General features: G+C 60.7%; 1 protein-coding gene across 2 annotated transcripts in view; it reads right to left on the bottom strand.

The window, feature by feature from the left end:
- GSE1 (Gse1 coiled-coil protein) overlaps positions 1-12560 on the bottom strand; it is a 102529-nt gene extending 89969 nt beyond the window's left edge. Inside the window, exon 1 of one of the 2 annotated variants that reach the window (XM_069793323.1) lies at positions 10388-12560. In XM_069793323.1, the coding sequence (XP_069649424.1) occupies positions 10388-12409 (2022 nt within the window). In that variant the 5' untranslated portion in view covers positions 12410-12560. The remainder of the gene's footprint in view (positions 1-10387) is intronic. The other variant, XM_069793324.1, reaches the window with a different exon arrangement.
- Positions 12561-27519: the final 14959 nt, after the last annotated feature.

Raw genomic sequence — 27519 nt, 5'->3', positions numbered from 1 at the left:
GGTGCTGCAAGACCCCAGCTCGCCCTGAGCTGCCCTGTCTGCAACCCAGCCACCGGCTCCGCACGTGGGGACCCACGAGGGATCCGTGGCCCCAAATGCCCTCTGATCAGTCGGTCCTTTCTCCAAGCTGAGGAGGGGGGTCAAATCTCTTCTGGCATCACCCAAACTTTGCCCTCCTTCACCCCGGAGCCCTTCCTTCCGCTTGGAGCGGAGGGCGCCAGGCACGGAGCCAGCGCAGCCAGAAATAGGGCAGCAAGCGGCGGGAAGGGAAAGACGGCAAAGGGACAAAAGAGGAGGGCAAAGAGGGAGGATAAGGGGGTACGATGAAGGATGGAGCGGGGTTAGGGTTTGCGGGACCCCAGCAGCTCGGGTGCAGGAAGGTCAGGTTGCTGAGAGCAAGGGTTGCCCATGCACGGGGAGGGGAGGAAGGACATCAGAGAAAGCAGGATTTACTCCTCAAGGCTTGCAAATATCAGGGGGACGCATTGCCCGGCGGCAATGGCGCTGGCATTGTAGAAGCAGCAGTGAGGAAGAGGAGGTGCCCGGGATGCCCAGCACCCCAAGCACAGCCCTGCCAAGAGCCCGAGCCAGCGGCGGGGCTGCAGAAGAAACCTCACCCGTGCGGGATGCTGCCAAGCCAAGAGCCGTCCCAGCCAGCCTGGGGCCAGGCTTGCCAAGCCGCTCGCTGCTGGAAATAACGGGGGAGCCAGGAGGGGTGGGTGGTTTGGGACCAGGGTGGCCCCCACCCTGCCGCAGCCCTGCATGCTTCCCAGTGCAAGTTCTTGGGAGGGAGCCACGGGCAGAAAAAGGGTTATACGGTCCCAAGCACGCTGCTAGCAGTGCCCAGGCTCGGAGGGGGGGGTGCAGGATCAGGCCTGAGAGCACAAGGATGGGGGGGGGGGGGATCAGCAAGGGAAAAACAGCTGGAATAAATAAGCGATGTAGCAGCTTGTGTGACCCCAAGTGCATCCCCATGCCACCAGCAACCCACCCAGGGACAGCCCCGCGGGAAAACCTGCTCCCGGGGGAGTCCACATCCCCCACCGGCTGCTCAGGGGGTGGCTGAGACAGGGGGTCCCCCAAAAGCTGCCCCTGCTTTGCAGCAGCTGCATGGAGTAAAATCCGGGCACGGCCTCAACAGGATACATGGCAGGGAGCAGGTTACAGGGCACAAGCAACAGAGGGAAGGGGGAAGAAAAAGAAAAAAAAAAAAGAAAAAACAACCCACCACCAAACCCCTTTTTGGAAGAGGAAAGGACTGACAGGACCTGGCTGAGAAGCAGGAGAAAGCCCAGATTTCCCAGTTACTGTGCAGATGTTCTGGACTGAAAACAGAAGACGGCAGGAGCGAATTCATCTCCCCCTCCAGAGACGCCGCAGCCAGGGCATCTGGACTCTGTCTGCAGGCAGGAGAGGCGGTTTCCCCCCCCCCGGCTCCCCGGGGTGCCCACCCGCACCCAAAAACCGGGGCGGCAGCGGCAGCCAGGGCTCCATCCCCGTGCCGGGTTGACCTTGGCATGGTTACCTCCCGGGAAAACTGAAGAGCCTTGTCTTCGCCATGTTTTCACTTTGGGATAACTCATGCTGCCTGCTCCGAGGAGCCAGGGGGGAGAGATGGAGAGAAGAAAATGCAGCTGTTTTAGCAGCGAAGACAAGGAGGGAGGGTGGGAGACATACATATATATATATATTTATTCCTGGCCAGGGTAATATCTGAAATCACTAGCACTTGATCATCACTCGATGAAAAGCTTCACGGCCGACTGAAGTCAGCCCTCTTCCAGAAACATGCTGCAAGCAGATGGGAGGTGACGGTGGCAATTCACTGCTCGCCCCGCACCCCACGCGCGGCCCCCGAGACGCCTCGCGCAGCTGTCCGTCCGTCTGTCCGTCCCTCCCTCCCTGGGTCTGTCTGCTCCGCCGCGGCTGCAAACCGCCGAGCAAGAGGCTGACGCCTTGGCCGTCACCAAAATTGCTCCAAGGTCCCTACCAGCGAGCGCAGCATCCTCATGTCTGGCTCCCCGGGGACTGAGGTGGCTACCGGTGGCCACCCCCAGAGCCATCAACTGATGCGCTCCCCCCTTCCAAGGGGGGCAAAGCCAGAGGGGACGATTAAAACCATTCTGGAGGGTCAACCACCCTGCACAGGGCTGCAACGGAGGGTTGTGCCGTGGGTCCCGAAGGAACAGGCACCCAGCCCTGGCTGGGGCTCAGAGGGGTGAGATACCCCCCCCATGATGGAAGTCCCCAGCCCCAAAAGCAGCAGATGCCGGGGACACACCGGGTGCCAGCACGCTGGGATGCAGCCTCGAGGGGGGGTCACAGAGGGGCAGGCAGCCCCGGGAACAGCCCGGGCTCTGTGCTAAGTTGGCCCCAGCATCCTCCCTGGCTGGAAACCAGTACCACGCTCCTGCCCTCCGGACACAGCAGGCAGCTGCCTGTCCCTGCGGCAAAGGGGGGGACGCTCCTGGCTGCAGCATCACCACCACCCATCTCCCCTAAAGACCCTCCCTTGCACCCTAGCTGGGTCTCAGCCTTGTTTTACCTCCCAACTAGAAGCCAAAAATTCACCGGGAGGAGCTGGGAGAGAGCATGGGGTGCAAACCAGTCCCTGCGAGCCCTCCTGTCACCCTCCGCATCTCTCACGGGGGGGGGGTGCCGCGACCCTCCCCACGCACTCCTGGTCGAAACCAGCCCCAAAACCTAGCACCCCATCGCTCACTCCTACCAGCCATAGCAGCACCTGGCTCTCCCCGGGTACCGGGGCGGGCGACGCCACGGCCGGCCCTGCCGGATACCGGCGGGAAGAGGCAGCACCGGGCCAGACACCGATTTCCCAAATTTGCGTGCAAGGGCTTGAATAATCCCCGGTAAATCCCACGGCAAGTCCCTGCTGCAACCAGAAAGGGCCCGTCCGGCACCCCGTGCTCGTACAGAGGCACCGAAACGCGGCGTCTTGGCACTTCTCCGGCTGGAGGGGCACGACAGCACGGACACCCCCAGCCCCGTTTTGCACGTGCCGCCGGCGTGCGACGCGAGGCGGCCGCGGTGCTCGCCCTGCGCCGGCGCGGGTCGCGGCACGCTCGGCACAGGCACCTCGCCGCGGGGCCAGCAGGTTAGGGAAGGAAAGCCGGGGCAGCTGCTGCTCCGAGCACGCCAGCTCCATGGGTAAACAGATGACTTCAGTCTCCCGAGAGCTACTAAAGCCCGGCAGCACTTGCACTAGCGTGGAAGCGGGGGGAGGAAAATAAGGAAAATAAAGAGGGAGAAGCAGCGTCATACTCATGCCAGGCTGCAAAGCGCACCCAGGTAATGGCGTCCTCCTCCCAGCCCAGACAAAACTCCCTCACGGAGCCATCCTCTTCCTCGCCGCTCTGCTACTGAAGGTCCGGGGGGGGAAAAAAGTCACTCCGAGGCCAGGCCAGCTGCACGAGGCTGTTTATCCAGCCACACCGCAGCAAGGCTCGCGTGCGCCGGGGCGGCCGGCGAAGGGGGGAGAAGCCGGCAGGGCTGCCGGTGCCATGCCGGAGCAGCTGCTCGCCCGGCAGCGGGAGCAAACCGCGACCTGCCCGCGGCGGCCCCGGGCTGGCACCGGGACTCCGGCATCCTCTTCACGGCAGAGTGAGGGGAACCGGGTTCTGACGGTTGGGAGCGATGCCTTTTTGCAAACAGGGATGCGAGTTAAGGAGAAGCATCGCATCCCCGAAAGCCAGGCTGGCACCTGCCAACACACCGCGCCGGCTCTGCGAGGAGCCAAGGCACACTCGAGGCATCGCTGCCACCCGCCTTGGTGGCGGGGGGGGGGGGGACCCAGAGCTGTCAGAGCCCTGGGCCGGGGCCCGAGAGGATTGCGCCGCTGGAAGGTCTCCCATCGCCAGCTGCTCACGGCAGAGGAAAGCCCAGCGTGGCTGGGAGCCTGCCCTGCCACCACCGGCCAAGCTCCGGTGGCTCCTTCTCAAGCTCCCAACCTGCTCCTCGCGCACCGGGATGCTCCCGCCCCACCATCCTCTGGGATTTTCCCCTGCAAGGAACCCCCCCAAGTCCCAGCCTGGCAGTCCCCAAGGAGGGCAGCGTCTTCCCCCTGCTCCCCAACGCACCAGAAGGACATTTCCACCCCATCCCTTCAAGCCCAGGATGCCAGCATGTGGCACAGGCCCTTTGCTGCAGGGAGGAAGGGCAACATCTGGCCAGATGCTGCCCAGCAGCATGGGACCGGTGGGAGCTGTTTGGCCAAGAGCCCTTCCTGGGGAGCCAGGGAGCACCCCGTGCCAAAGGTGCCCCCCGGGAGCAAACAGAGGGTGTCCCCCCCCCCAAAAAAAAAAAACCACCCAGCACAGGAACATATCCAGGGCACAGCAGGCACCCATCGCACCCAGCGAGGTGCAAACAGGCTCCTGGCAAACCAGCTGTGCCCTGTGCCCAGGAGGTCCCCAAAACCTCACAGGTCCCCCAAACCTGCTTGGGAGATGGAGACATCTCCTCAGCCCCAGCTCAGCCCCCGAGGACGGCGACAGCGGGGCTGTTGGCACAGGACCTAGCTGGCACACGGTGGGGCACAGGATGGTGAAAAGCCAGCTCCTGCCTTTACCAACGTAGCTGCAAAACCAGGCACCCATGCTGCTGCTGCTGCGGGGACGTTCCTCCTCGCTGGGAAGCGGCCAAAGAGCATCCCGGGCTGCCCTCTGCAACCGTGCTTCCCGGATGGCTGAGAAAGGCCAAGTATCCGAACAAAACATTTGTCCGTCTGCAACAGCCAGAGCCGTCCGTCCCTCTACCCCATCTCCCGACTTGGCCGCGGCTTCGCGCGAAGCGCAGACAGGGAGGCTGCTGCTGCAAGATGCTCCACCGGTTGCGAAAGCATCTTCACTGCAGGGGACCAGAGCAGAGCCGGTCCCTCTCCCCTGGGGAGCTGTGGGGGGGTATTTGGGGGGGTACAGGCAGGGTTTCCTGGGCAGCACACATTTCGGGCCAGCGTTTTTGGCAGGCAACTGCAGAAGAGAGGCAGCTCTCGAGCTGCCGGTCCTCCGCTGCTGCTTTTGGGAAAGGCAGAGAGAAGGCAAGGGGCGGGGGGGGGTGGTAAAAAATAAATATATAGCAGCCAGCTGGTGAGCTGTGGAGTCAGCACAAGGTCTGGAGGACACGGCGGCTGGCAGCGGCGCGGGAGCCCTGGTATTTTGGACAGCTGGTACAGCAAGGTCAGACCGGCCAAAGCAAAAGGGCCCCTTTGCTGTTCCCCCCACCACCGCGGTTGAAGGACGTGCACCCCCGGCCAGAGACCCCAGGGGGACGAGCCACCAGCCCACGGGGTGGCTTTGAAACAACCTAAGTGGCAGGTGAGGATGAGGAGGGACGGAGGGGCACGGGTTTCCAGCCCAGCTGGGTACATACCAAACCCGCCCTGACCTCATCAGCAGGAAAAAGCAAGCGGCACATTTTCCTCGTGTTGTTTCTTTGTTTGCCATCTGGGAACACGATCCCGCCGGAGGCCGTGCCCCGAGACGTGAAGTCATATCATGATTATATCGCCACCTCCGTGCTGGGATTGAGATCCCATCCCAAAATGCCAGACCCGGTCAGGGTTAGCCGCAGCAAGTGCTGCGGAGGAAGCTGCTTTGCTGAAAGGCAAGGTGAGCCTCGCTAAATACATCTTTACATAGACATATGCTGCAAACAAAACAGGTTTATCCCAATAAAGGTGGCTTAAAATACCTTGGCCTGATTTTGCTCTGTATCTGCTAGAATTAGTGATGGCAAAAATTGGCACAAGCACAGGTATAACTACCAAAGCCAACCTGAGCTGGAAGCCAAAAAACTGAGCTGAGCGAGACCAGTTCTGCTCCTCCCTGACGTTTAAGGGACAAGCAGAAGCCCGATGTAGCCCGTGTCACCCCTCCGGAGCCCACACATGAAGCCTGGGCTGGGGACACACGGAGGAGCCATCAGCTTGGCAGAGACAGTGCAACCACCCAAAACACTGTCGGTCACCAGAAGGTTTTTAGTTTGCTCCAAAATTAATAAAAGATGCAAACAAGGCAGAGGTCCTACCTGCCTGGCCACGACCTGGGACCCTTCCTGCACAGGCTTATTTCTCATGCTGCAATACACCCGAATATCCGTACCCTTAGCGGGAATTTGGCACGGTGCAAAGTGGGAGGAGGGTCAGGTGTCACCCTCCACCTCCTGGGTTTGCTTTCACGGCACGCAGGAGGTTCGGCTGCTGCTCAGCATCAGTGGGACAAGGTTTAGTTGAGAACACAAGGACCCTTTGATGTTTGCCCAAAACCTTTTTCAAAAGCCAAAAAGAAAATGCCCACCAACAGCTGTAAGCTTGACGTAGCGTTTTGGAAATGCGGCATGACCTTTGGAGCTCAACCTGAAAAAACGGGGCCAAATCCCCAGCTGAGCTAACACCACCGCTGCCGAGCAATAAATGCAGCAAACTCGGCCCCGTAAGTCTGACCGTGCCCTGTCAGATACAGCCCCACGCAACAAGAGCCAGGTGTTCCCTGCAAAGCGGGAACAGGACATGGAAAACACCAGATGCAATGCTCAGAAACCGGCCTGAGGACAAGGCTGGAGAGACGGCAGCGAGCTCCGGGTGCTCCCAAGGAGCGGGATGGCACCAGCTACAAATTTTGCATGGTGCCGGGCAGCACCCAAAGCAAACCTGAACAGCTTTGCTCGAGTTACGGTGGGATTTGAGAGCTTTCCAGAAACCTGAATGTGTTTTTTGCAAAAAAGTTGCATGCAGGGAAAAAAAACCTGAACAAACCCACGGAGCTCACTTTTACAGGTACACAACTGCAGCGAGAGAGCAGTGGCAGGTGAAGACTGGGAGAGTCGGAAAGGCAGGGGAAGCTTTTCCCAGTGCCAGCAGAGAGAAAGGATGGGAGCAAGCGCAGAAAACGCCAGCCGGGTCGAGCACAAGCAGCCCTTGACCCGGCAGCGCCGGCGAGGCAGCACTTTGCCCCTTTAGAGAGGGCAGGAGGGCTCGAGGGGCAGCTTCGGAGGCCTCTTCAGCAGGCACGGCCAGGGGATGCGGGTCAGCATCGCCGCTGGACACCGGCCAAGCCTGGGCCTTTTATGGTTTATTCAAAGCAATCGGCCTCAACACCTGCTCCGCTGGCAGCCGCTGCCCATCCCGCAGCACCCCGGGGAACCGGCTCCTCCCGGCCGGCAGCGGGGGCTCGGCGGTGGGATGCCCAGGCGGTTTTTCCGGATCAGGAGGATGAGACATCATACCTGGTGGCAGCAGCCACCCTAAACTCAAGAGCCCTGCACCGATGGGCGCGGAGATCTGCACAGGTCTCCCTTGCAAGGGGCACAACTGGAAAGAAGATGCATTCTCACGGCGCATATCTGCACACCTTGGAGGGGACCAGGGGTGACAAGCCAAAGGACACCTATGCCGGGGTACTCTTACCAACGCTCAGCATTGCCGTTTTTTCTTGGTGGGAGAACCCAAACCCGCTCCACACAAGCCAACAAGAGCAAGGTTTCTGCAGCAGCCCCTCTGCCAGACAGAGCTTACCTCCAGGAGTCCCTCCCGCAGCAGGTAGGACCACAGGGACCACCACACCTCCATAGACCATCACCTGCCCCGCTGCTCCCCAACACCAAACCAGCAGCAGAAGCACCAACCCCACCCAAAATACCTGAGCCTCACCCCTCCTGACGAGCCTCAGACATGGGGTTCCCTCGTTAGCACCTCCAGGCTGTTATAGAGAGGACCTGAGCTCCATCCTGCTCTTGCTGCCCTGCTAAGAGAGGGGAATGTGGGGCTGTCTGGTGGTATTTGGTGTATTTACCCAGTGCCTCAAACTTTGAGCCATCTGGGTCAACTACCTGCAGGCAGGACAGTAGCAAACCACCAGCTCAACGTGCAGGGGGGTGTCAATGCTGGGCATGTGAAAAAGCACGTGCATTCCAAAAATGAAGTTGCAGAGCTGCGAGGAGGAACGGGGAGATGGTTTTAAGCCCTCGGGCTCGTTCCCTCCTGCCTGGTCCCATCTGAATGGGGACCTGGGTGTCACACAAGAGTGAAAGGCTTGTCCGGGGTGACTTTCAGCAGCAAGTTTGACTGAGGGAGGGGACAGTTAAATTAGTCATGTTTTAAATAACCTTGACATCTGTGAGGTCTCAGCCTGACGGAAAGCATGTGGAGACAGGGAGGGAAAAGGCGAGAGGACCTTCTGGCCAGCCAGAGAGTCAGCACCAGGACACGGCAGAGCCTGGCAAAGCAAAACAGCCCCTGGACCGGCCGTGCCCTCCCCAGGCAGCTCTGTCTTGCCTCCTGCCACCCTGCCCGTTGTAGCAGCCCCTTAATTAGCTCATTAGCAAACCCAGGAACAAGAGGGAAGAACTGAATAGCATCCCTTCCCTGGGACACCCTCTGCGTCCTCCTCCTCCTCCCCCTCCGCCTTTCATAGCCCTACACAAAAGCTTTTCAGAGCCACTCGGGCCAGAGAGACGGGGTTGCAGGCAGGAGCCCAAGTGGGAGTTTGGGGCTGGGGCCAGCGGGGACGAGGACTGGAGTGCCTGAGAAACACCGGGTTCCGGGGGGGGTCACCAAGAAACCCCACGCGAAGCACGCCTGAGCACCCAACGCCGGCATCCAAGCTGGGACGGAATTGCTGCCCATAATGTCCCCGTGACGTGGCTTGGGGACACTAACTGGGCAGAGGCGTGAAACACCAGCTGGGGACACGCGGACGCCGCCCCCCCCACCAGCTGCACCCACCCAGGCTCTGCTGGAGCATCACCCCCCAGGTTAGCACCGCGGGATGCTCGCCCGGCTCCCAAGCTCTCCACGGTCACCAACCAGCAAAGGCTCCAGCACCTTGCAAAATGCCAACGGACCAGGGGACAGACAGACAAGGCAGCGTGGCCGTGACCACGTGGGCATCGCCACCCGTGCAGCCCCGCACCAGCTCCGACATCCAGAAAGTCTCCACCATCTCAGACCCCTCGGCGCACAGCAAGTTCTTTTGGCTGGAAGCAGACTCCCACGTGGGCAAGCCTGAAAATCAATCATCTGCATCCACAAATGACCTGCAATGATGTCAGGACTGTCCGGCTCGGGACGATGGAGCCTGGGGAAAACCGCTCGAAAGCAATGGCTGCTGGAGGACTCCCATCACCGGTGCCAACCTGACCTCCCGTGCCACCCTGGCACGCTCCGCACCGACACCGCGCACCGACCCTCCGGTGCATGCAGCTCCTGCCCGGTGGCTTTCCAAGCAGCGTCCCCCCCAGCTTGGGAGCCGGCACGGCTGAATGGAAAATTATATTTGTAACCAGCCAAGGGAGAGCGACCGGAGAGAAAAGGAGCGCTGTCTTGGAAGGGCTGGTTTACATTTCTAAAGAAAATGCCAGCGCTTCGCAGAGCCGCAGGGTTCTGGCTACGAACAGAGCCGAAAGGCTTTGAAAACGAACTCGGGGATTTAGGATGCTGGCATTTTACAGAGCCTGGCCTGGGGCCTGGTTTGCAGATACAGCGCAGCGGCTCTCCAGCACGCTCCCGCAAGCTGGAAATTTGGGGATAAAAGCAGTTATTTCCCCAGCCCACAAGAAAAGCAAGCTTGCGACTAGTAAACCTTTGCTCTGCCACGCCGCTTGCTAGATGATGCCCCCGAAGCACGCCGCGTAACCCTGGCAGGAGGTGCAGAGAAGAGTAACCAGGGAAACTGGCAGCACCCGGGCGATGACACCCGTGACACCCTTCAGGGCTGCAGGGCTCTGTCGCGACGGCTTGGGGGGGCATGGGGGGCTGGAGGGGTGGGGGATGCTGCCTGGGGGGTCCCTCGCTGCAGGATAACCAGGTGAGGGGCACCCAGCCCCGAGCCTGCACATCAGCCCCCGGCCTGCGGAAAGGGCTGGGGTTTCTCCGAGGGGAAACCCTTCGATTAAGGCACCTTATAAAACCGGAGATAACTTGGGAAGGGTCCTACGGCGGCGGAGGCCAGGCGTTCCTTCGAGCTGCCCGAGGATGCTGCCGCGGAGGGCAGGCTGGCCAGCCCTCCCTCCCCTCCGGCACCTCTGCTCACCCTCGACGGCGAGCGGTAGGGGCTCAGAATTTGCTCCATGCTGGCCCCCGCCTCCCTCGCACGGGGCTGCGAGCGAGCGGGCGCCAGTAACACAGATACGCGCTTCTGCAACAGGACGGGTCTTGGCTCTCCCCACCTCTTGGAAGGATTTTTATCTGTTCCTTCGCAGCTTGACAGCTCCAAAAGTTCATTGCTAAAGGCACCCCATCCATTAGCGTTCGCCCCCAGGGACCAGACCCGAATGGAGAGCATCCATCTATGTCACCGCTCCACCTCCTCCTCGATGCCAGAGCCGGGAAACGCCGGGAGGGGAGGGAGGGGGTCCGGGCCAACCGCCTTACCTTGGGGAGGAGAGCCGGGGGTGCCGCCGCCAGCAGCTCCGGCGGGGTCATGCTCTTGCCGGCCAGGACCACGGCACCGCACTCGGCACAAGCGCCGATGGTCAGCTGCTTCCCGTCATCCACCAGCAAGCTGTTGGCCACGCGGAGGGTGTAGAGGAAGACGGGGAGCCTGGCCACTTGAACCGCTTTTAATCCAAGGCATCGCTTCTTCTCCTGCCGGCAGAAGAAGCAGACGAAGGTCTCCACTTTGTATTGCCGGGACCAGGCGCTGCTGGGGTGGTGGGAGTTCCTGCCCTCGTGCTGCAGCCACTGCCCCAGCAGGTCGTGGTAGCAGAGGACGCAGGTGGCCACCAGCCCGGTGGAGTCGGCCGGTCTGGCCCGCGGGGCGGGCGGGTAGACCGTCAGGAAGGGGAAAAAGGGCTCCTTCTCCCCAAATCGCCCCGGCGGGTTGACGTTGAGCTGGAACTCTTTGCCGGCTCCCAGCTCGGCCCCGCAGATGTAGCAGACGGAGGTGGGACCGGGCTTGACGGCGGGGTGGCCGGCGAGGCCGGCGGGGTCGCCGGCGGAGAAGACCTGGTGGTACCTCCCCAAGAAGCTCTGCACCGAGGCGATGAGCTCCTCGTTGTGGCAGGCCCTGTACATGGCCCACAGGTCCTGCAAGACCCCGAAGCACTTGCGGCAGCTGCTCACCTCCCAGTGCTTGTTCAGCCCCTTGGCGCCGGGCGGGCAAGGCAGGAGGCTGAGGAAGGGGAAATGCATGGTGCTCTTCGCGTTGCCGTTGGTGATCTTGGCCGCCACCGGCCTCGCCTCCTTGCCGCATTCCTCCCCGCAGAGGTAGCAAGCCTCGGGCGCCGGCGGGGCGCCCGTCCCGTCCTCCTTCAGCCCTCGCCGGCCCTTGGCGGGCATGGCAGCGGCGTTGAGGGGCACCACGTAGAGCCGCTGCAGCACGGGCACGTTGGCCAACTCGAAGCTTTGCCACTGCTGCATGAGGGAGGCGAAGCAGCAGGGGCACACCAGGGTGCTGCCGGCGGGCGAGAGGGGCTGGGCGCCCGGCGGGGGGCTGTGCAGCCAGAGGAAGGGGAAGAAGGGTGACGGCGAGGTCTTCTCCTGCTTCTGCACGTGGACGCGGTGCTGGGCGGTGGGCGACAAGGGGCTGCCGCAGATGTAGCAGGCGGTGCCCGACGCCCAAGCGGGCCGTTGGGCGCCTTCCTCTTCGTCCTCCTCCTCCTCGTCCTCCTCCTCCTCCTCCTCCTCGCTGGTGATGTTGATCTCGCTGTCCTCCGAGGAACAGCAGGGCGGCCCCCGCTTGCCCGCCACCGCCGCCACCGCCACCGCCGGGGGGGTCCGCGTCGCGCCTCCCGCCCCCTCGGGCTCCGAGAGGGGCTCGGCGTCGGAAAGCTCCGAGAGGTCGGAACCGGCTGCCGGCCCTTCCTCCTCCTCCTCCTCCTCCTCTTCCTCCTCCTCCTCCTCCTCCTCCTCCTCCTCCTCCCGGCCGGCGGGGCGGCGCGGCGGCGCGGCGGGGTCCCAGCCCGTCGCCCCCCGCCGCAACCCGGTTCCCCCCCCCGCCCCTCCGCCGCCGCCGCCCCCCCCCGCCGCCGCCGCCGCCGCCGCCGCCGCTTCGCACTGATGGGGCCGCTTGAGCCAGTACATGCGCTTCTCCACCGGCGTGCGGCTGCGCTCGAAGGAGTCCCACTGCTCGCCCAAAAAACAGCGGCAGACGGCGCAGACCAAAGCGCAACCCTCCGCCGAGACGGCGCGGGCTCCGGGAGCCGGTTCCTGGTGTTGGAGGAAAGGGAAGAAGGGTCGGTGGTCGCGGGGGGGTCGCACTTGAAGCTTTAGTTCTTTGCCGCGGCTGATGCCGCCGCCGCAGATGAAACAGCAAAGAGGAGCCGCCGGGGGTTGAGGAACCCCGGGACCGCCCGCCACCGTCGTTTCGCCGGCCGCCAGCGCGGCCATCAGCCGCTGCTTGCGGGAGAGCGGCCCCGCCGCCGCCGCCGCCGCCCCCGGCCCCGCCGCGCTCATCGCCGCCCCCGGCTCATCCCGCGGCTCCGCCGGACACGCAGGCTCGGGGGGCGGGTTTGCGGAGCGTTCTCTTCCACCACCAACCCCCCCCCTTACACCCCACACCTCCCCCCCCCCCGCCGCCGCCGTCTCCCGCCCGCCTCCTCCCGCCGCGGAGAAGGCAACGAGAGGGAAAAAAAAAAAAATAAAAAAAACCACCCAACCAAAAAAAAAACCCAACCCCACTACAACAACAACAACAAAAAATATCCCCAACCAACAGCCAAGAAAAAAAAAAAAATAAAACCCGGAATAAAAGTTCGGTGCGAAAGTTTGGGTCCCGCTGGCGGCGCGGAGGAAGGGCGGCTGCCGGCCGCCTCCCGGCCCCGGCGCCCCCGGCCCGGCTCCTCCCCGGTTCCCCCCCCCACCCTCCGCGACCTGCCCGCCACGGGGGGAGCCGGGAGGGAGGGGGGGGGAGGAACGAGCCTCTGCTGCCGCCCCCCCCCCCCCTTCCTAGCCCGGCTCGGAGCTGCGGGGGGTGCAAAGGGACCCCCAGGGAGGGGAAGGGGGGGGTTTATTTACAAACGCCCCCCACCGAGGGGGTTTAGGAGCGGCCCCACGCGGGGATTCGCGCAGCAGCGACCCCCCCCCCCCCCCCCCGGCCCGCACCCGTCGTTCCCTCCCCCTCCATCCCGGCTGTCTCAGCCGCCTGCCCCCTCCCCACGCCGCGAACCCTTTGTGCAGCTCCCCCTCCCCAAAGCAGCGTGGAAAAGCACCGTGGCCTCCTTCACGCCGGCGGGACGGCTCCCACAGCCCTTTACCGAAAGCACCGGCCCCCTCCCTGCCCTTTACGAACGCTGCCCACCGGCCATTAACTCAGTGTCCCGACCACCGATCAGCCCCGGTAATTTATTTCACATTTTAAAAGTCCTGCTGCTGTTCCAGTTCAATACCAGATTCTATTTCCCGCTCGGTCCTAAAATGCTGCATCGCTTTGCCACTCACTGGTAAATAGCTGATGTGTTCCCAGCCGGAGTTGGCCGCGTTTCAGTGACGCATGCAATAATCCCGGTATATCCTTACCTGCCTTGCAGCCTGCGATAAGATTTAATGCTTGTAAAGCACTTTGCTGTCCTTGGACAATAGGCACCGCGGAAGTGCAAACTGTACCGAGGTCCAGCCACAATTAAACCTGACTTATTAACCGCCCGAGCATCTAGTCAGCATACCCACCGGCTCGGCACGGCTCTCCCGATAAAAAAAATATATATTAGCAGCTGTAAGGATATTTTTCAAGCAGTCGTTTTAGGAGGAAGCCTGCACCCGGCGGAACTGTTGAGTTTGAGTTCATGGCAAGTCACTGCAACGTCCCCGGTCCTGTCCTTGCAAAGCCCTGAGCCTGTCCTGCTGAAGGAGGGTGCTGTGCAGGATCAAACCCAAAGAGACAAGGCCGGTGACTGCAACGGGACGCAGGGACAGAGGGACAGCCGGGACCGCGGGCCGAACGCCCGAGCCACGCACCGGGACACCGGACGGATGCGGAGAAGCCGCATCGTTCCCCCCTCCTCATCACCCCCAGGGGTACGAGCAGGGTCCTGGCCCTCGGGGCACCCCTTGTCTCGTCCCCCTTGGGGTTGACCGGCCCTTGATGTCATCTCCCACCCGGACAGCGGGTGACGGCGTCTGGTGCTCCCCGGCAACTGGCCGTGAGATCAAACAGATTGTGTGACATCAGCTGGAGCGCGGGCAGGGGGCAGGAGGGCTCTTCGGGGACCTGGATCCAGTTTCCACGCAGATGGCTCCAGCAATAAAGAAGCAAGGGGGGGTTGGGGGGGGTGGGAGGTGACACACAAAGCGGGGAACACGATACCTTGGGAGAACTGGCTCTACGGGGCTTTTTTCAGGGGTTTCCAGAAGACAGCAGGGCCTCGTTATATTTTATTTATTTATAGGCCTGATGTGGCGGCTGCTCTATGCACCGAGGGCGTTGGGAGCGCTGCGCGCGTCAGGGTGGACATGACTCAGATGTTCTTTAAAAGGTGCACGTGGTCCCTCAGTGTCACCCCTTTTCCAGGAGGGATGGGGTCCCCGACCCCGGGGCGGCAGCACCACAGGATCGGAAAACGCTTTCACCCCATCCGTGCATCCGCGGCTGCTGCCGCCGCCTCTGGGTTTTCCCCCAGGAGCGGGGTCTCGGGCTGCCCCCGATTGCCCAGCCGGAGCTCCCGGGGGAGACGCAGCCGCCGGCTCAGCCCACCCTTCGAGCGCGGCCGACAGATGCTCTCCCGCCTGCTCTGCAGATGGGCGAGAAAACAACGCGTCGCATTCAAGGACCGGAGCTCAGCAGGGCCAGAATCCCCCCCCCCCCCCCCTTCTCCCCATCCTGCCCCAAAACGCCAACCCTCCACGCCGCTCTCCGGCCTCTCCGGAGGCGCCGCGAGCCCCCGGCTCCCCCCGCGTCCCGCCGGGACGTAGCCTGCCTCGGAGCAGCTTCCCGGGCCTTGGCTGCGTACGGACAGAGCAGCTCATTTATCATCCTGTGCCGCCCCGGCCCTGCGGTTGCTGTTTGCAACAGAGAAGCTGGGAGGGAGAGAAAATTTCTCAAGTCGGCCTCGGCAAGAACTGAAAACATATGCCCTGGCGGCAAACGCGTCCCCTGGGGCGCGCGGGGATCGAGGCGAGCCTAGCACAGGATTTTCCACCGCGGCTCCCGCCGGCACACAGCCCTCCTGCCGGAGCCGGCGTTTTAAAGCGACCCGAAAGCTGGGGATGGTGACAGCCAGGTCCGCTTCTCCGAGCCCAGCACCTTGGGGGATAGCGGGATGCAACGCAGACGGAGCGGGGATGGCTCCTGTCTCGAGCTGGACGGCTGCCGTCCAGGTTCAGGAGGCAAACATCCTCACCGCGCCCGTCTTAGACCTCCTTGCCGGTTTGCAACGCGGAATCGTCCCCTTGCACAAAGGCCAGCCCCAGGGACAGGCGTCCCTTCCGAGGCAGGGGCCGGACAGCCGCTGCGTGACCGTATTGCGTCAGGACTCGGCGCCGGTTGTGCAAGGTGCTGTACAAACAGCCCCGAGCGGCCTCACGGTGCCATGCTCCCCCGGCTTGCATCGGGCGGGGGGCTCAGGATGGATGCACGAGCAGACTGCCCGGTACCGGGACCATCCTCATCCTCATCCCCATTCCTGTCTCCATCCCCGTCCCCATTCCTGTGGCCTCTCGGGCACTGCAGGATGGTGCCCAGCAGCACCCACTTTGCGGCATGCTGGCGAGGTGCCGCTGCACCCTCACGAGCAGGCACGTGCTGCAGATCCACCCACCCCCCCCCCCCCCCCCCAAATCCCATCCCCAGGACCGGGAGGTTAATATGGAAATTACCAACTGCTTATTCCTTCCAGCTGTTGCTGTGAGTCATCAAGTGCCTTAAAGAGTATTTCAAACAACACAGTGCCTTCGAGACAGCGTGACTGTTCCCCCAGCCACCCCCTCCGGATAATCCTCTGCGGGGTCTGGTGTTTGAAAAGGGAATATTTCTCCAAGGAGGCAATTCCCAGCCCTGCGTGGCCGGGGAGGCAGAACAGCCGCTGCCCCGCCGCGGCGCCTGACCAGGCTCCCACCTCCGCCCGTGGGCTCCCGGCGTCCCGCCGGAGAGCAAACCCAGGCGGGGAAGGGCACCGTGCCAGGCAGCCCAGCCCTGTTTAAAATCCAGCAGGGATATCTGAATGCCACCACGTGCAGGCACGGGTGACGATCCCTGCTATGCCACCTGGGGAAACTGAGGCACAGGGCGGCCAGCCTGAACACCACGGTGTCACCTGCCCGGGGCGAAGCTGGCAGCGTGGCCGCCGCGGGACGCTGGGGCACTGGCCTGGGGTTCAGCGACCTTGAACTCTGCACTCAACAGCTGTATTTTCCTCTGCAAGCTTATTTTTTTTCTTTTCATAAAAAAAAAAAAGGCTGATCTCTGCACTCGGTTGGTGCTGATTTTTCAGGTGGAAAAAATAGGGCTGGTTCATGGAAAATATAGTGGGGATATATCCTTCATCTGCTGCTTTAACCTTTCTTTGAATTTTTGAACTTTCTTAATTGATTTTTTTTTTTTTCTATTCCTCTTGCTGGAAGAGGCCAGCCAGGTTTTCTCCTGCTTGTAAACTATTTCCCCCGGTCCTTCGCGTGGCCATGCAGGTGAGTCAAGGATGCTCTCAGCCAAGATCACGGCTGGTGCGAGCAGGAACATCTGCCTCTGCGCAGCTTGGAGCCTGAAATAATAATAATAATAATAAAAAAAATGACCCAAGAAAAGCTGCGTGCAGGCGACAGGGAGCTGGGGGGCGAGCAGAGGGGATGGGGAGACAGCCATCCTCTGCTGAAACCGCAGCCGTGGACCGGAGCACGGGGTCTGCAGTGAGGGAGGATGCGGGGTGGTCCGTGCCTGGGAGGGAGGGAGGGATGCTGCTGGGATGGTCCCTACGAGGCGGGATGGAGAAAGGTGACTCTGGGGAGAGGAGGGGGCCACCGACAGCCACCGCAGCCCTGCGGGGACACGCTGCGGCTGAGCCGGAGCCGCTCTGCTCCGCCAAGCACTTTCGGAGCTGCTGCGGCAAAGAAATTGCTGCTCCTGCGACAGCCAGAGGACAAAGCCATCGCGGGGACGCGTTCGGTGGCTGGCCCGGCAGTCGCCGATGGCTTGGTCCGAGCAGGAGCCCACGGGCCAGCCTGGAGTTGCGCAGGAGCACGCACACACGCCTGCGTGGGTGCGTGGACATAACGAAGCCAAGTCGAGACCCAGCACCCTCAGCCCCTGCTCCAAGTCCCTGCGTGGGCATCCAGCGGCGTTAACCTCGTACCGCACCTCCCGGCCGGGGCCGGGCGCTGATTCACCCCATGGCACCGTGCCCTGCGAGGCAGGAGGGAGCCACGTCCCCTGCAAGGCATAAGGGCCTGGTTGCTTTTTTTTTTTAAAAAAAGGGTTGGGTTTTTTTTTTTTTCTTTTCCTTTCCAGAACGAGCTGCTCTGCAAATGCCAAGTGCTGATGCCAAAGGGCCGTGTCAACAAAGAAGAATGAGTGTGGCTGTTAGAGGCTGCTATTAAAAAAGGGTGGAGAGGAGAGGGAGAGGAGGGGGAAAAAAAAGGAAGAAAAGGTTTGTCAGTGCAAATAGTCACAGTTTGCACAGCAGTAAAAATTCAGGAGCAGCAGCCGGGCCCCTGCAGTGCCCTCAGGGGCTCGCACCGAGCAGGGACCGCGCACCCCGTGTCCTCCCCAGGGTCCAGTGGGCCAGGGCACAAACCCATCCCAGCGACTCGGCGTCCCCACTGCGGGCAGCACAAAGTGTTTGCCGAGCTCGGAGTGTTTTCCGAGCCCCGATGCAGGGGCTGTGCGTGGCATCAGCACGCGGCGGGGCAGGTCGAGGTCCTGCCCCGTGAGTGCCAGGAGCTATTTCTAGGCAAGCCCTGGCTGCTGCTGAGTGGGATGGGAGGGAAGGAGCCTCTCACATGACGCTGAAGATGCAACGGGAAGACACGGTCTCTGGTTTCAGCTTTCTATTCCCAGCCCGTTATTCACCAGTCGAAGATGCCATCTGCCCTGCCGGGCAGCCACGGGGAGCCGGGGCCGGATCTGTGGCTGGTGGCCGGCCAGTGGAGCTCCGAAAGAGCCCAAGGGAGTTAGGCATCCTCGTACCCCTGGGAAGAAGGTGGAGGCTATGGCTCCTGCCCAGGCAGAAACCCCCCTCGGCGTTGCCTCTTCCCCCTGCCGATATCTGGTAGCTGGGATGTCAAACCCAAGCGGATGCGGTGGTGCCTGGGATGCCCAAATAGCACGGCATGGGAAAAGGCAAAACGAGCTGTATAAATACAGAGAAAGAGAGCAACAAAGGCTGAATCTTGCTCCAAAATCCAGATGGAAAGTCTTTCTGAGGTTAATAGGCCAGTTTACTCCGTTTTGACTTTTTAAAAAATATTCTAGCTTCCTCTTTTTGAAGCACACTCAGGCTTTCCTTAGCCCTGATTTTACTCCCACATCAGCACGCAGCCGGCACGCTCCACAGCCCACCCCTTTGTGCTCGTCTCAAAAGCAATGTTAGGAGGAAGGCAAACCTCCTTGAAAGGCCTGGGTTTTAAGTATTCTCCCCCTCCGAAAAAAGAAAAATTTGGTCAAAATTGAGATGTTCCCACAGAAATTGGTATTTCCCGATGGAAAAACATTCCATCAGCAAAACGCTGACCCGCTCCGGTTACAGCCTGGTCATGGCGATGAGGCAACGCAGCTGGGAAAGGAATTAAAAGGGAGCTGGAGAGCTGCACGGCTTCACCGCATCCCACAGCCCCGGCTGCGAGCCGGCAGCAAGGACCCCACTCCTCCCCAATGCTTCCCAGTAGCGGGATGCAGATCGTCCGGGAGGAGCCGAGCTGTCAGCACAGCACCCAGCCATCAGCACCCTGAGATCCCAACACCGGTGGCTGTCACCCCAGCCCCACCGTCACCCCAAACCCGCTGGCACCCTGTGATGTGTCAGTGGGGTGCGAACACCCGCGGTCCGTGCTCCTCCAAAGCCGACTGCTGCTTATCTGAAGCTCAGGCGAGCCAAGGGTACCAGATGTCCCCAAGGATGAAGTTCTGCAAACAAACCGAGCCTGGCCCATGCTCGTTATTGGGAACATCTTGCAGGATTTAGTGAGCCGCGGGAGGAGATTAGCAGACCAAGGGGCTGGGAGCTCAGCAGGTTCGCCACCGGGAGTGGAGATCAAGGGCTGCCGCCGGTGTCTTCGCTCTAAGAATTGGTGGAAGTGCTTGTTTGGGAGGTTCTTCTGTGCCTTTGGGTGGCCAAGCAATGGACAGGGTTTGTTTTCTTTCTTTTTTGAAGGCAGGTTGGTAAACGCAGGCTGGAGTAGATCAGGAATCAGTCGTCCCTTCTGCAGCCAGAGGGTGAGAAGAGAAACTTCTGTGTTGGAGAGATGTTTGTTGGCAACAACGGGGCAGAAGCCCGTGGCCACACAGTGGCAAGCACTGATGCACGGGAAAGGTGCCGGCCGTGCAGGCGAAGCAGGCACTCACCCCTGCCGCTGAGGGTTCACCTTCCCAATGTGGCACTGGATCCCATCAGCCACAACAGACGCATCCCTTCAGACACAGGGAAACAACTGGGGAAACTGAGGCAAAGCGGCTAAGGTGCAGGAACGTGAGCCCAGGCCTCCCAAATTCCCCTAAGCACCAGCTCATGCCTTCCCTGTACCGAGCCCTTCTCCCCTCGTGCCTATCAAGAGGCATCACCAGGCCTCAGAGCCCCCTCCCCAGCTTGGCAGGTACCTCTGCAACCGTGAAGCCCCTCCATCCTCCCACAGCTTCCACATGGGCCAGGCATCTCCTCCTTTGTCAGCTCCTGTCCAGTCTGTCCTGTTAAACCACATCCCTGTGTCCTGCTAATCGCTTTCCCAACCAAACGTGGGTTTCCAGCAGGGATTCTCCCCCTCCTCCAGCCACACGGATGCTCTCAGCACCCAGCGGTCCCTGCCCTGGGGACATTCCCACGCCTCCAGCCACGGGGTGTTTAATGGGCAGCACGGTCAAGCTCAGGAGCACTGGTTATGGTGGGGACAGTGAACGTCTTGAGCTGTGCCAAGGTTGTCTCCCAGGCAAGCAACGTCCCCTTCCCGGGAGGAATTGCACCTGCATGTTTCCCTCGGCCTTCTGCTAAATGCATCCATCCCGAGGGATGTGGTCACCTCGCTGGAGGCAGCGGAGATGAAGCCTGATCCCACTGGGCAAATGTGCCTTCATCTGAGGGGACACCGCACACACCCGGCCTGAAATCAGGGTGCACCAGCGATGGGGTCCCCATCCCCGGCCTCTCCCCATTCCTGCCCCTGCTGTAAATCAACACCAGCAGCATCAACTCAGGGCAAGTTTATCTTAAAGGCTTTTTAAAATACATATATAAAAAAAATACGGCTTCATCGGAAAGGCTTTTTTTTTTTTTCTTTTTTTTTGGGGAAAGGTTTATGCCTCCTTGGAGACCTCTTCAATAAAACGCATTCTGGCTCTCCGAGCGTCTGACTGCAAATCAGGTTCCAGCCGTTCCCTTCCTGTGCCGACCTGCTGGAGTCGGCTGTTATTCTTGGCAGGGTGCCCCGAAGGAAGAACCCCCCCCCCCCCCCTCCCAGCTCCCAGCGGCTGGGAAATGCTGATGACATGACACCTTCCAGCATTCTTCAAGGTCAAGAGGGGAGGGAGGGAAATGAAAGGGGAGAGGGTTTTTTTTTTTTGTTGTTAGCGTGGGTTATTGCTTCGCTCAGGCATTTCCCTTTGATGCTCGCTCCTTGTTACACAAGATGTTGCAGGCTCGCTGTGCCGCCCGGTGAAGCACCGGGGCTACGAGCTCACCCCCTTCCCTGCTCCCCACCGGCGAGGGGCTGCGCTCCCAAGGGCATTTTAGCACCAGCACCGCATGGGCTCAGCTTAAACCCAAGCTGGTTTTAACCTCCTGCACATCCCAAGGAGCGTCACGTTTGCTCCATCTCATGCCACGCTGCAGAGCTCCATCCTCTGGGACTGCAGGCACCTGGGCACCTCCACAGCCCCAACCATGCCAGCGAGGAGCCTGCGGTACCTCTCCAAAACCATGCAAGCCAAAAATTGCCTCTGTGGCATCTTCCCACGGCGCTGGCACCCAGGATCCCCCGTGCAGAAAGCCCCAGGCCCCGGGCGCTGCAGCAAGCCGATAGGGACACGCAGCATCCTTCAAGGTCCCCCGCTGCAGGACTTCTACTCTGGCATATAAAACTTGGCACATCTCTCCCTGAGATCCAACAAATCTCTGCTAATCCCCCCTGCTCCCAGCTGCCAAATCGTCCTCCTCCCCCCAGCCAAGGTGCCGAGCTCTTCAAGGCGAGTTGCGAGCAACCATTAATCCTCGCGACAAGGAATCGCCCTTCTGGGTGCAGCTGGTACAGAGGGAGCGGGCGCAGAGGAGAAGCGGCAGTGCCAACGTCGTGCGCGGCCAGTGCCGATGGCAGGGAAGGATACGCTGCACCCCTCAACCAATGCCCTGACCCTGGGTTGATGCGGTGCTGCCGGAACAGACGGCTCTGGCCATTGTGTCCCCGCAGATGGATGATTTTCCTCTCCCACTTTCCCAGACCACACTGGAAGGAAGATCAGAAACGATCCAAGCACGGCGATGAGGGGAAGCAAAGCAGATGCCGGCAGTGGTGGCCAGGGACAAGGAAACAAGCCAGGGACGGCGATGGGGTTTGCGAGCAGGCTTGGGATGGGGTGACGTCCCTGGTCCCCTGGGAGCCCAGGTGCATTGCTTACATCCTCGCAAGCTGCATCGCAGTGCCTGCGGTTCAGGATCTACCCCAGGGACCACGCTCCTCCTGCTCCACGTCTGGCTGAGCTCTCACTGGCACACCAGTCCGTGACACTGCCAAGGATGCTCGAGGATCATCTTTAGAAGCAGCCACGAGCTAAGCTGCCAGCACCGGGGACCCCGTTCTCTCCTTTACACAACACTTTGGGCCAAGGTGGTGAATGAGCCTGTTGGCTGTGCTGGATCAGGCCAGGGCTGATGGGGCTCCCATCTCTTTGCCAGCTCTCAGCCCTCCCTTGTGCCATGGGAGCTGGCCCATGCTTTACCAGAGCCAGTTTGGGATTGCCAGGACCACAAGCACCCAGATTTGCCCTGGGGCTGGCTTGGAAAAGAGCAGCGTAGGGTCCCCAGACCACCCCAGCATCCATGCAGGCTGCAGGTTCCCCTGGAAGCCGGTGCGCGGCCGCATCCTGCTCCGAGGGCTGCCGGAGGAAATCCTGGAAGGCCATCTTACAATGCAGCCCTTCCTGTCCCCGAAGGACCGCCGAGCACGGAAAAGGCACCGCAGGCTGACGGCACCAACCGGCCCCGGGGGGACGCGGTCCTACCCCACGGCACCTCGCTGTCCAGCCCACCTGGGGCCTGCTTCCCCCCAGGGCTCCCAGCCAGCAGCATCGCTTTATATTAAAAATACAGAAACACAATAGCGGCAGCACGTTGATTGCCCGGGACCCCGCTGGAGGCAGAGAAACGAGCACGGGCAGTGCAAGATGAGGGGAGATGCTATCCCAAGGGATGCTCCTCTGCATGCCCCAGCCCCCCAGTGCTGGTCCCTCTCTTCCCCCTCCTGGTGACATCCCACCTGCCCAGCAAAGGGAAATATCTCATTAATGTCACCAAGCTGACCCCCTTCTACTCCTGCCAGCCCCGCCATGCCCCCGGGGACCCACAGCCCCCCATTTGGGCAGGGTGGCAGCAGGTCACGTCCCATCACTGCCCGTGCCGCGGTGACAGGCTCGGCGCGGGGCTCCCGTGTTATTGTTCCCGGTTGTTTTCCAGCGGGGAGGCCGCGGGGCCAGCTGGCTGCCACCGGCCTGGAACAGCGTGGCCTATTTTAAACCGCTTGCACAAGGAGTCAGCAGCTCCAGCTCGGATTTTTTCCGAACTTTATTTGTCCAAATGCTCCACGGGGAAAGAGGGAGGGAGGGAGAGCAGCTCCCGGCTTGCTCTGCTGCCAGCAGCTCACCTGCACCAGCGGTGAGGATGCTGCATGCAACACCCACCAGCCAGAGCTCCCGGGGAACAGGGGGGGGTCCGCAAACCCCCACAGGGTCAACCCACATGGAAAAGCTGCAGGTGAGGGTAGCAAAGCATGAAAGCCAGTATCCTGCCTTTAAAAGGCAGCAAATACCTGCCCAGGGGCCAAGCTACGACTCTCATGTTCATCCCAAGCGCAGGCGGCTCCGCTACGCACGGGGGCTTATGGAAAGACCCACTGGGGACCCGGAATAAAATCCCAGCCAGACCCTGCTGCAAATACCAGCAGGGCTCAGAGACACCCAAAAAAAGAGGGCTGGAAAACCCTCCTGCACCCATGGTGGTCCCAGCTCCATCACATCCCCTGCGCCCCCAGCCATCCTGCTGAGGCTGCTGTGACCTGTGGATGAAAACACTGAGTTTGCAGTGATTAAACGTTGATGAGTTTAAACTAAAATCCCCAATTTGCTCTTTTCCACATCGGACGATATCCGTTGCAAACTTTTCACAAGGGCGACCCTTCCCTGGAGGTCCCAAAGGACCCAGTGGCCCCAAAACACGCAGCAGCAGCGCTCACAGGGAAGCGCCTTCTCCCTAGCAGAAGACTTCATATTCTACAAAGCGATCAGGGCATCCATCACCCAGGAATTTTTTTCTATGCCATTTTCTTTAGACCCAGCTGCTTACTAAACCTCTTTATGAAACGAGTTCTCCTGCCCTGGACTGAGGTGAGCTCAGAAGTCCTCTTCCAGCTCTTTTGTCTGAAATCCAGCATCTCTCACAAGGGTCAGCAGCCAAAGTGATGTAAAACATGATTTCCTAACCCTGCTGGTGGGAAAACACTGTGAAGAATGGAAGGGAATGACTATGGTTTAAAAAAATTTAATTGTGCTCAAACTTTGCCTCTTTTTTTTTTTTTTAAACCTTTTTCCCCCCCCAAAGAAGTGGGATTTGTTGTGGCCAGTAAAAATAAATCGCCTTTTCCAGAGTTACCAGAACCTTCTCTCCCTGGGGAGGGACAGTGCTCCTGCTTGGGAGGGACCTGGCCCGTGATGGGGGTCCCAGAGCAACCTGAACACCAATGCATGTGTTTTGTAACCACTAAACCACCCAGCTCACAAAACCTACATCTTGGGTTTTAAGCTGTTGGCTGGACGCCCTTTCGAGCTTTTTAGTTCGAAGAACAGCTCAACTCTTGGAAGAAAAGCGGGGGGCGGAGGGGGGAGAAGAGTTATCAGCTGCTGAGTGCTAGCTGGATGCGAGAGAGCCGTTGAGCTGCACGCCGGCCGGGTGGACGGCCAGGGAGCTCCACGGATGTCATATTGGCCGAAGGCAATATGTTTATGGCCCTGGCTGGACGCCCTTCTGAGAAACCCATCGCAGTGATTTACAGCGCTTCCGATATATACGAAGCCATTCCTCTTCCACTGACCAGCCCGAAAAGAAAACATCTGCAATACGTCAAAGTCAGCGAGAGGGACGAAGGCATAAATAGGCATGTGTGCCGGAGGGCAGGGAGACACGAGTCCCAGCACGTCCCCGTGCCCGGCCGAGCCAGGACAGGACCCACTGGCAGCAGAGCAGCTGGTCCCACTCGAGGACGCCCGGATCCTGCCCGCTGCCCTTCCCGGGGCTTTCCCCTCCAGCAATGGAGCCGAGAAGTACTAGAACATGCTTTAAATAAACAGGCTGCCTTTTGCACCAGAGCTAGTTAGGGAAGATGGAGCCCAGCTCTGTTTAATGCTGGATTTACCCTGGGCAAGCCCAGAGCGTGGGTGGGAGCATACTCGGCAGCCCCCCTGGCTCCACCGAGCCCTCCTGCCCCAGCCGAATCCAACACCTACAGCAGCGTCCCAGATGTTGAGAGCAGGTCAGAAACATCTGGGCTGCACCCACACCCTCCCAGCCCCGGGCAGGTGCTGCCAGTGGAGGGGTCTGACCCATGTGCAGCCCCCCTCAGGGCTGGCTGGGGTCCCCCACCTTGGCTGCATGGCTTTGCCATCCATCCTTGTCCCTGGGGACCGGGATGCAGGAGGCAAGTGGGATCACATCACACCAGCGGTGGACCTGTGGGATGGACAGACCCCCGGCTGCAGGGCAGCCACCGCCTCGGGGAGCAAACAGCAAATCCCACCATGGAAATGGGATTTCTCTGCGCAAGCAGGTCCTGGCTACTGCTAGAAGCGATGCAGAAGGACAAAGGTGCCGGTGTCCCAGGCTGGGGACAGTGTTTTGGCCCTGACTGCCAGCTGTGCAAATGCACCAGCATCTCCATCGCTAACGGTGCATGCAAGCGCCTTGTACAAGGCATGGCTGCAACCTAAGCGTGCACTCAGCTGGGCCCCATCAAACTGGGGCCAGAGCTAAGGACAGGTTTGGCCCCAGGGGTTCTCCTGTCCAGACCTGCAATCAGCTCCCATCACACCCACTCCAATCCCAGAAGGTGCAAGCTTCATCCCTCCTACACATCCTCAACAAAACAGCTTGCCAGGCTGCAAGGTATCTCCCTGCAGCATCGGTACAGCCCTGCCAGGACCACTCCTGGTCTGCGAGACCCTATTTTCAGCTTCTGCAGTGGCTTTAACACCTTGCCCCATTCAAGGGCTCCTTGGCAGAGCCAGCATTTCTCCTCTTGGCACCCAGACCCTGCAGCATCCTACAGGAGACCCAGAGCTCCTCCGGTGCGTGCGAGCATGGGGCTGTTCAGGCTGCAAAAGCCAAAAGAGACCCCCCCGGAGGGGACAATCTGCTCCAACTCAGACCTGCTGCAAGTCCTTCACCTCTGGGATGAAGGAGGGATGGGGAGCAAAGCCCATCTCTGCCATCTTAAGGGATGCTGAAAGGTGGGCGTGCATCCACAGCAAAATCCCCAGGGGGGGCTTGGGGTGTATTCCCCTACTCCAGCACCCCTCCCTGCATCCCCATTGCTCGCCCCATGCCGGCAGGGCAGCCGTGATGGGAGCGAATTCGGGGCACGGAGGGTCTCGCCAGCAGCCCCCAGCACTGGGCCACAGATGTGGCTGCAATGGCTGATTTCCTCTGGATTTCACTTCAGCTCTTTGAGGGGGAGAGCTGGGGGGGGGAATATTTAAGTCTATTTCTGGACACCAGAAGTGAAACAGAAGCATAGAAAAGTGACCGCAATCCCTCCCATGCACCGCACTGCGCCTGCTGAGCCAGTCCCGCAGCCTCGAAAGGAGAAGTGGGGGCGATGCTGCCATCCAGGGGACCCCCAAAGCCCCCCAGTGGCACCCACCCCCGGGTCAGCAGAGCAGCCAGGCAGCGTCACACCAAAGCCTCATCCCAAAGCCGCCGACCCTCGATGCGGGTCAGGGCGATGTGGCAGCCGCCGGGTGCGATTGCAGCCGAGCATAACCCTGCCCTGGCTGCTGCCAAGTTTTTGGGGTTTGGGTTTTTTTTGGTTTTTTTTTTTGCTTTTATGAGCCTAATTTCATAGGAAGGAAAGAGCCTTTAATGCAAGTGGGTGATTGGCAGCCGGCTCCTGGGAATCCTGGGCCATGCTTGGGGGGGGGCGGGGGGGGGGGGGTCCTTCTTGGCAGCCCCCAGCCTCTTTCTCTGCTTCAACTCCCCATCCAGCTGCTGCCGGCTTGGCCAGGTTGCAAATCCTGCACAGCAGAGGCAGAGAAATGCAAGTGGGGAGACTGCCCAGCCAAACAGTTCCTCCTCCAAGCCCTTTGAAAAAAAAAAACAAAACAAAAACAAAAAAAACAAACCAAGCCAACCCCACACACATGGAAAAAGCTGGATCCCACAGGAATGACAGACAAGTCGCATCCCCATGCCCTCCCAGGCGCAGAGGAGGAGCGGGCAGTTGATGTCTGCTTGAGCTTGTGCCACAACCTGCCCAGCTTGCCTGGACTGGCGTTCAGGAGTCCAGAGACACCGCGAGATGCTCCGCAGGGGACAGCGGCATCGTCCTCAGCTCTGCCCTCGCCGGCGAGCCCAGCACCTTCCCGCTGAGCATCAGCCGCAGCTGGCCAGCACCCTGCAAGGCAAATGCCCGTGCGCAGCCTTGACCCGACTTTCCAAGCCCGTGCATGGGTGCGGGTGACCTGGTGGCTTCACCTTCACACTGGGGCAGAGAGATTTGGACATGGGTGGGAGGTGGGTGCTCCCAGCTCTGTGATCCCTGCTAGACACCACCGCCAACCTCTCCCCCCGAATCCCAGTTGGTTCCCAGCACAGGCTGCATCAAGCCCCCCCCCGCCGCAAATACAAACAGCCCCCCCCCGGGTGATGCATGCTGGCGAGCAAACAGGGCTCATTGCCCCGCTCCCGGGGACCGACCTGCAGCAAACCCCGCAGCCTCCAGGTTGGGTGCAGGCAGGCTGGTCTGCCTCCCAACAAAGACCATATGGTTACAGTCATATATCCAGCTCATACGCCATCAAATGACGAACTGTGAGGAGGCAGGAAGACTCCCAGGGGCCGTCAGGCAGCCCCCAGCGCGGCCTTTGAGCAGTAAATGGCTATATTCTCTTCCCAGCACTCACGCCATTAAACATGCATGCGTTTCTGCCACAGCTTTAAGTGATAAGTCAGATT

Source organism: Haliaeetus albicilla, chromosome 10, assembly GCF_947461875.1.
Source record: "Haliaeetus albicilla chromosome 10, bHalAlb1.1, whole genome shotgun sequence".
NCBI lineage: Eukaryota > Metazoa > Chordata > Aves > Accipitriformes > Accipitridae > Haliaeetus > Haliaeetus albicilla.
Note: the sequence above shows the minus strand (reverse complement) of the source record. Positions and strands in the feature narration are given on the sequence as shown.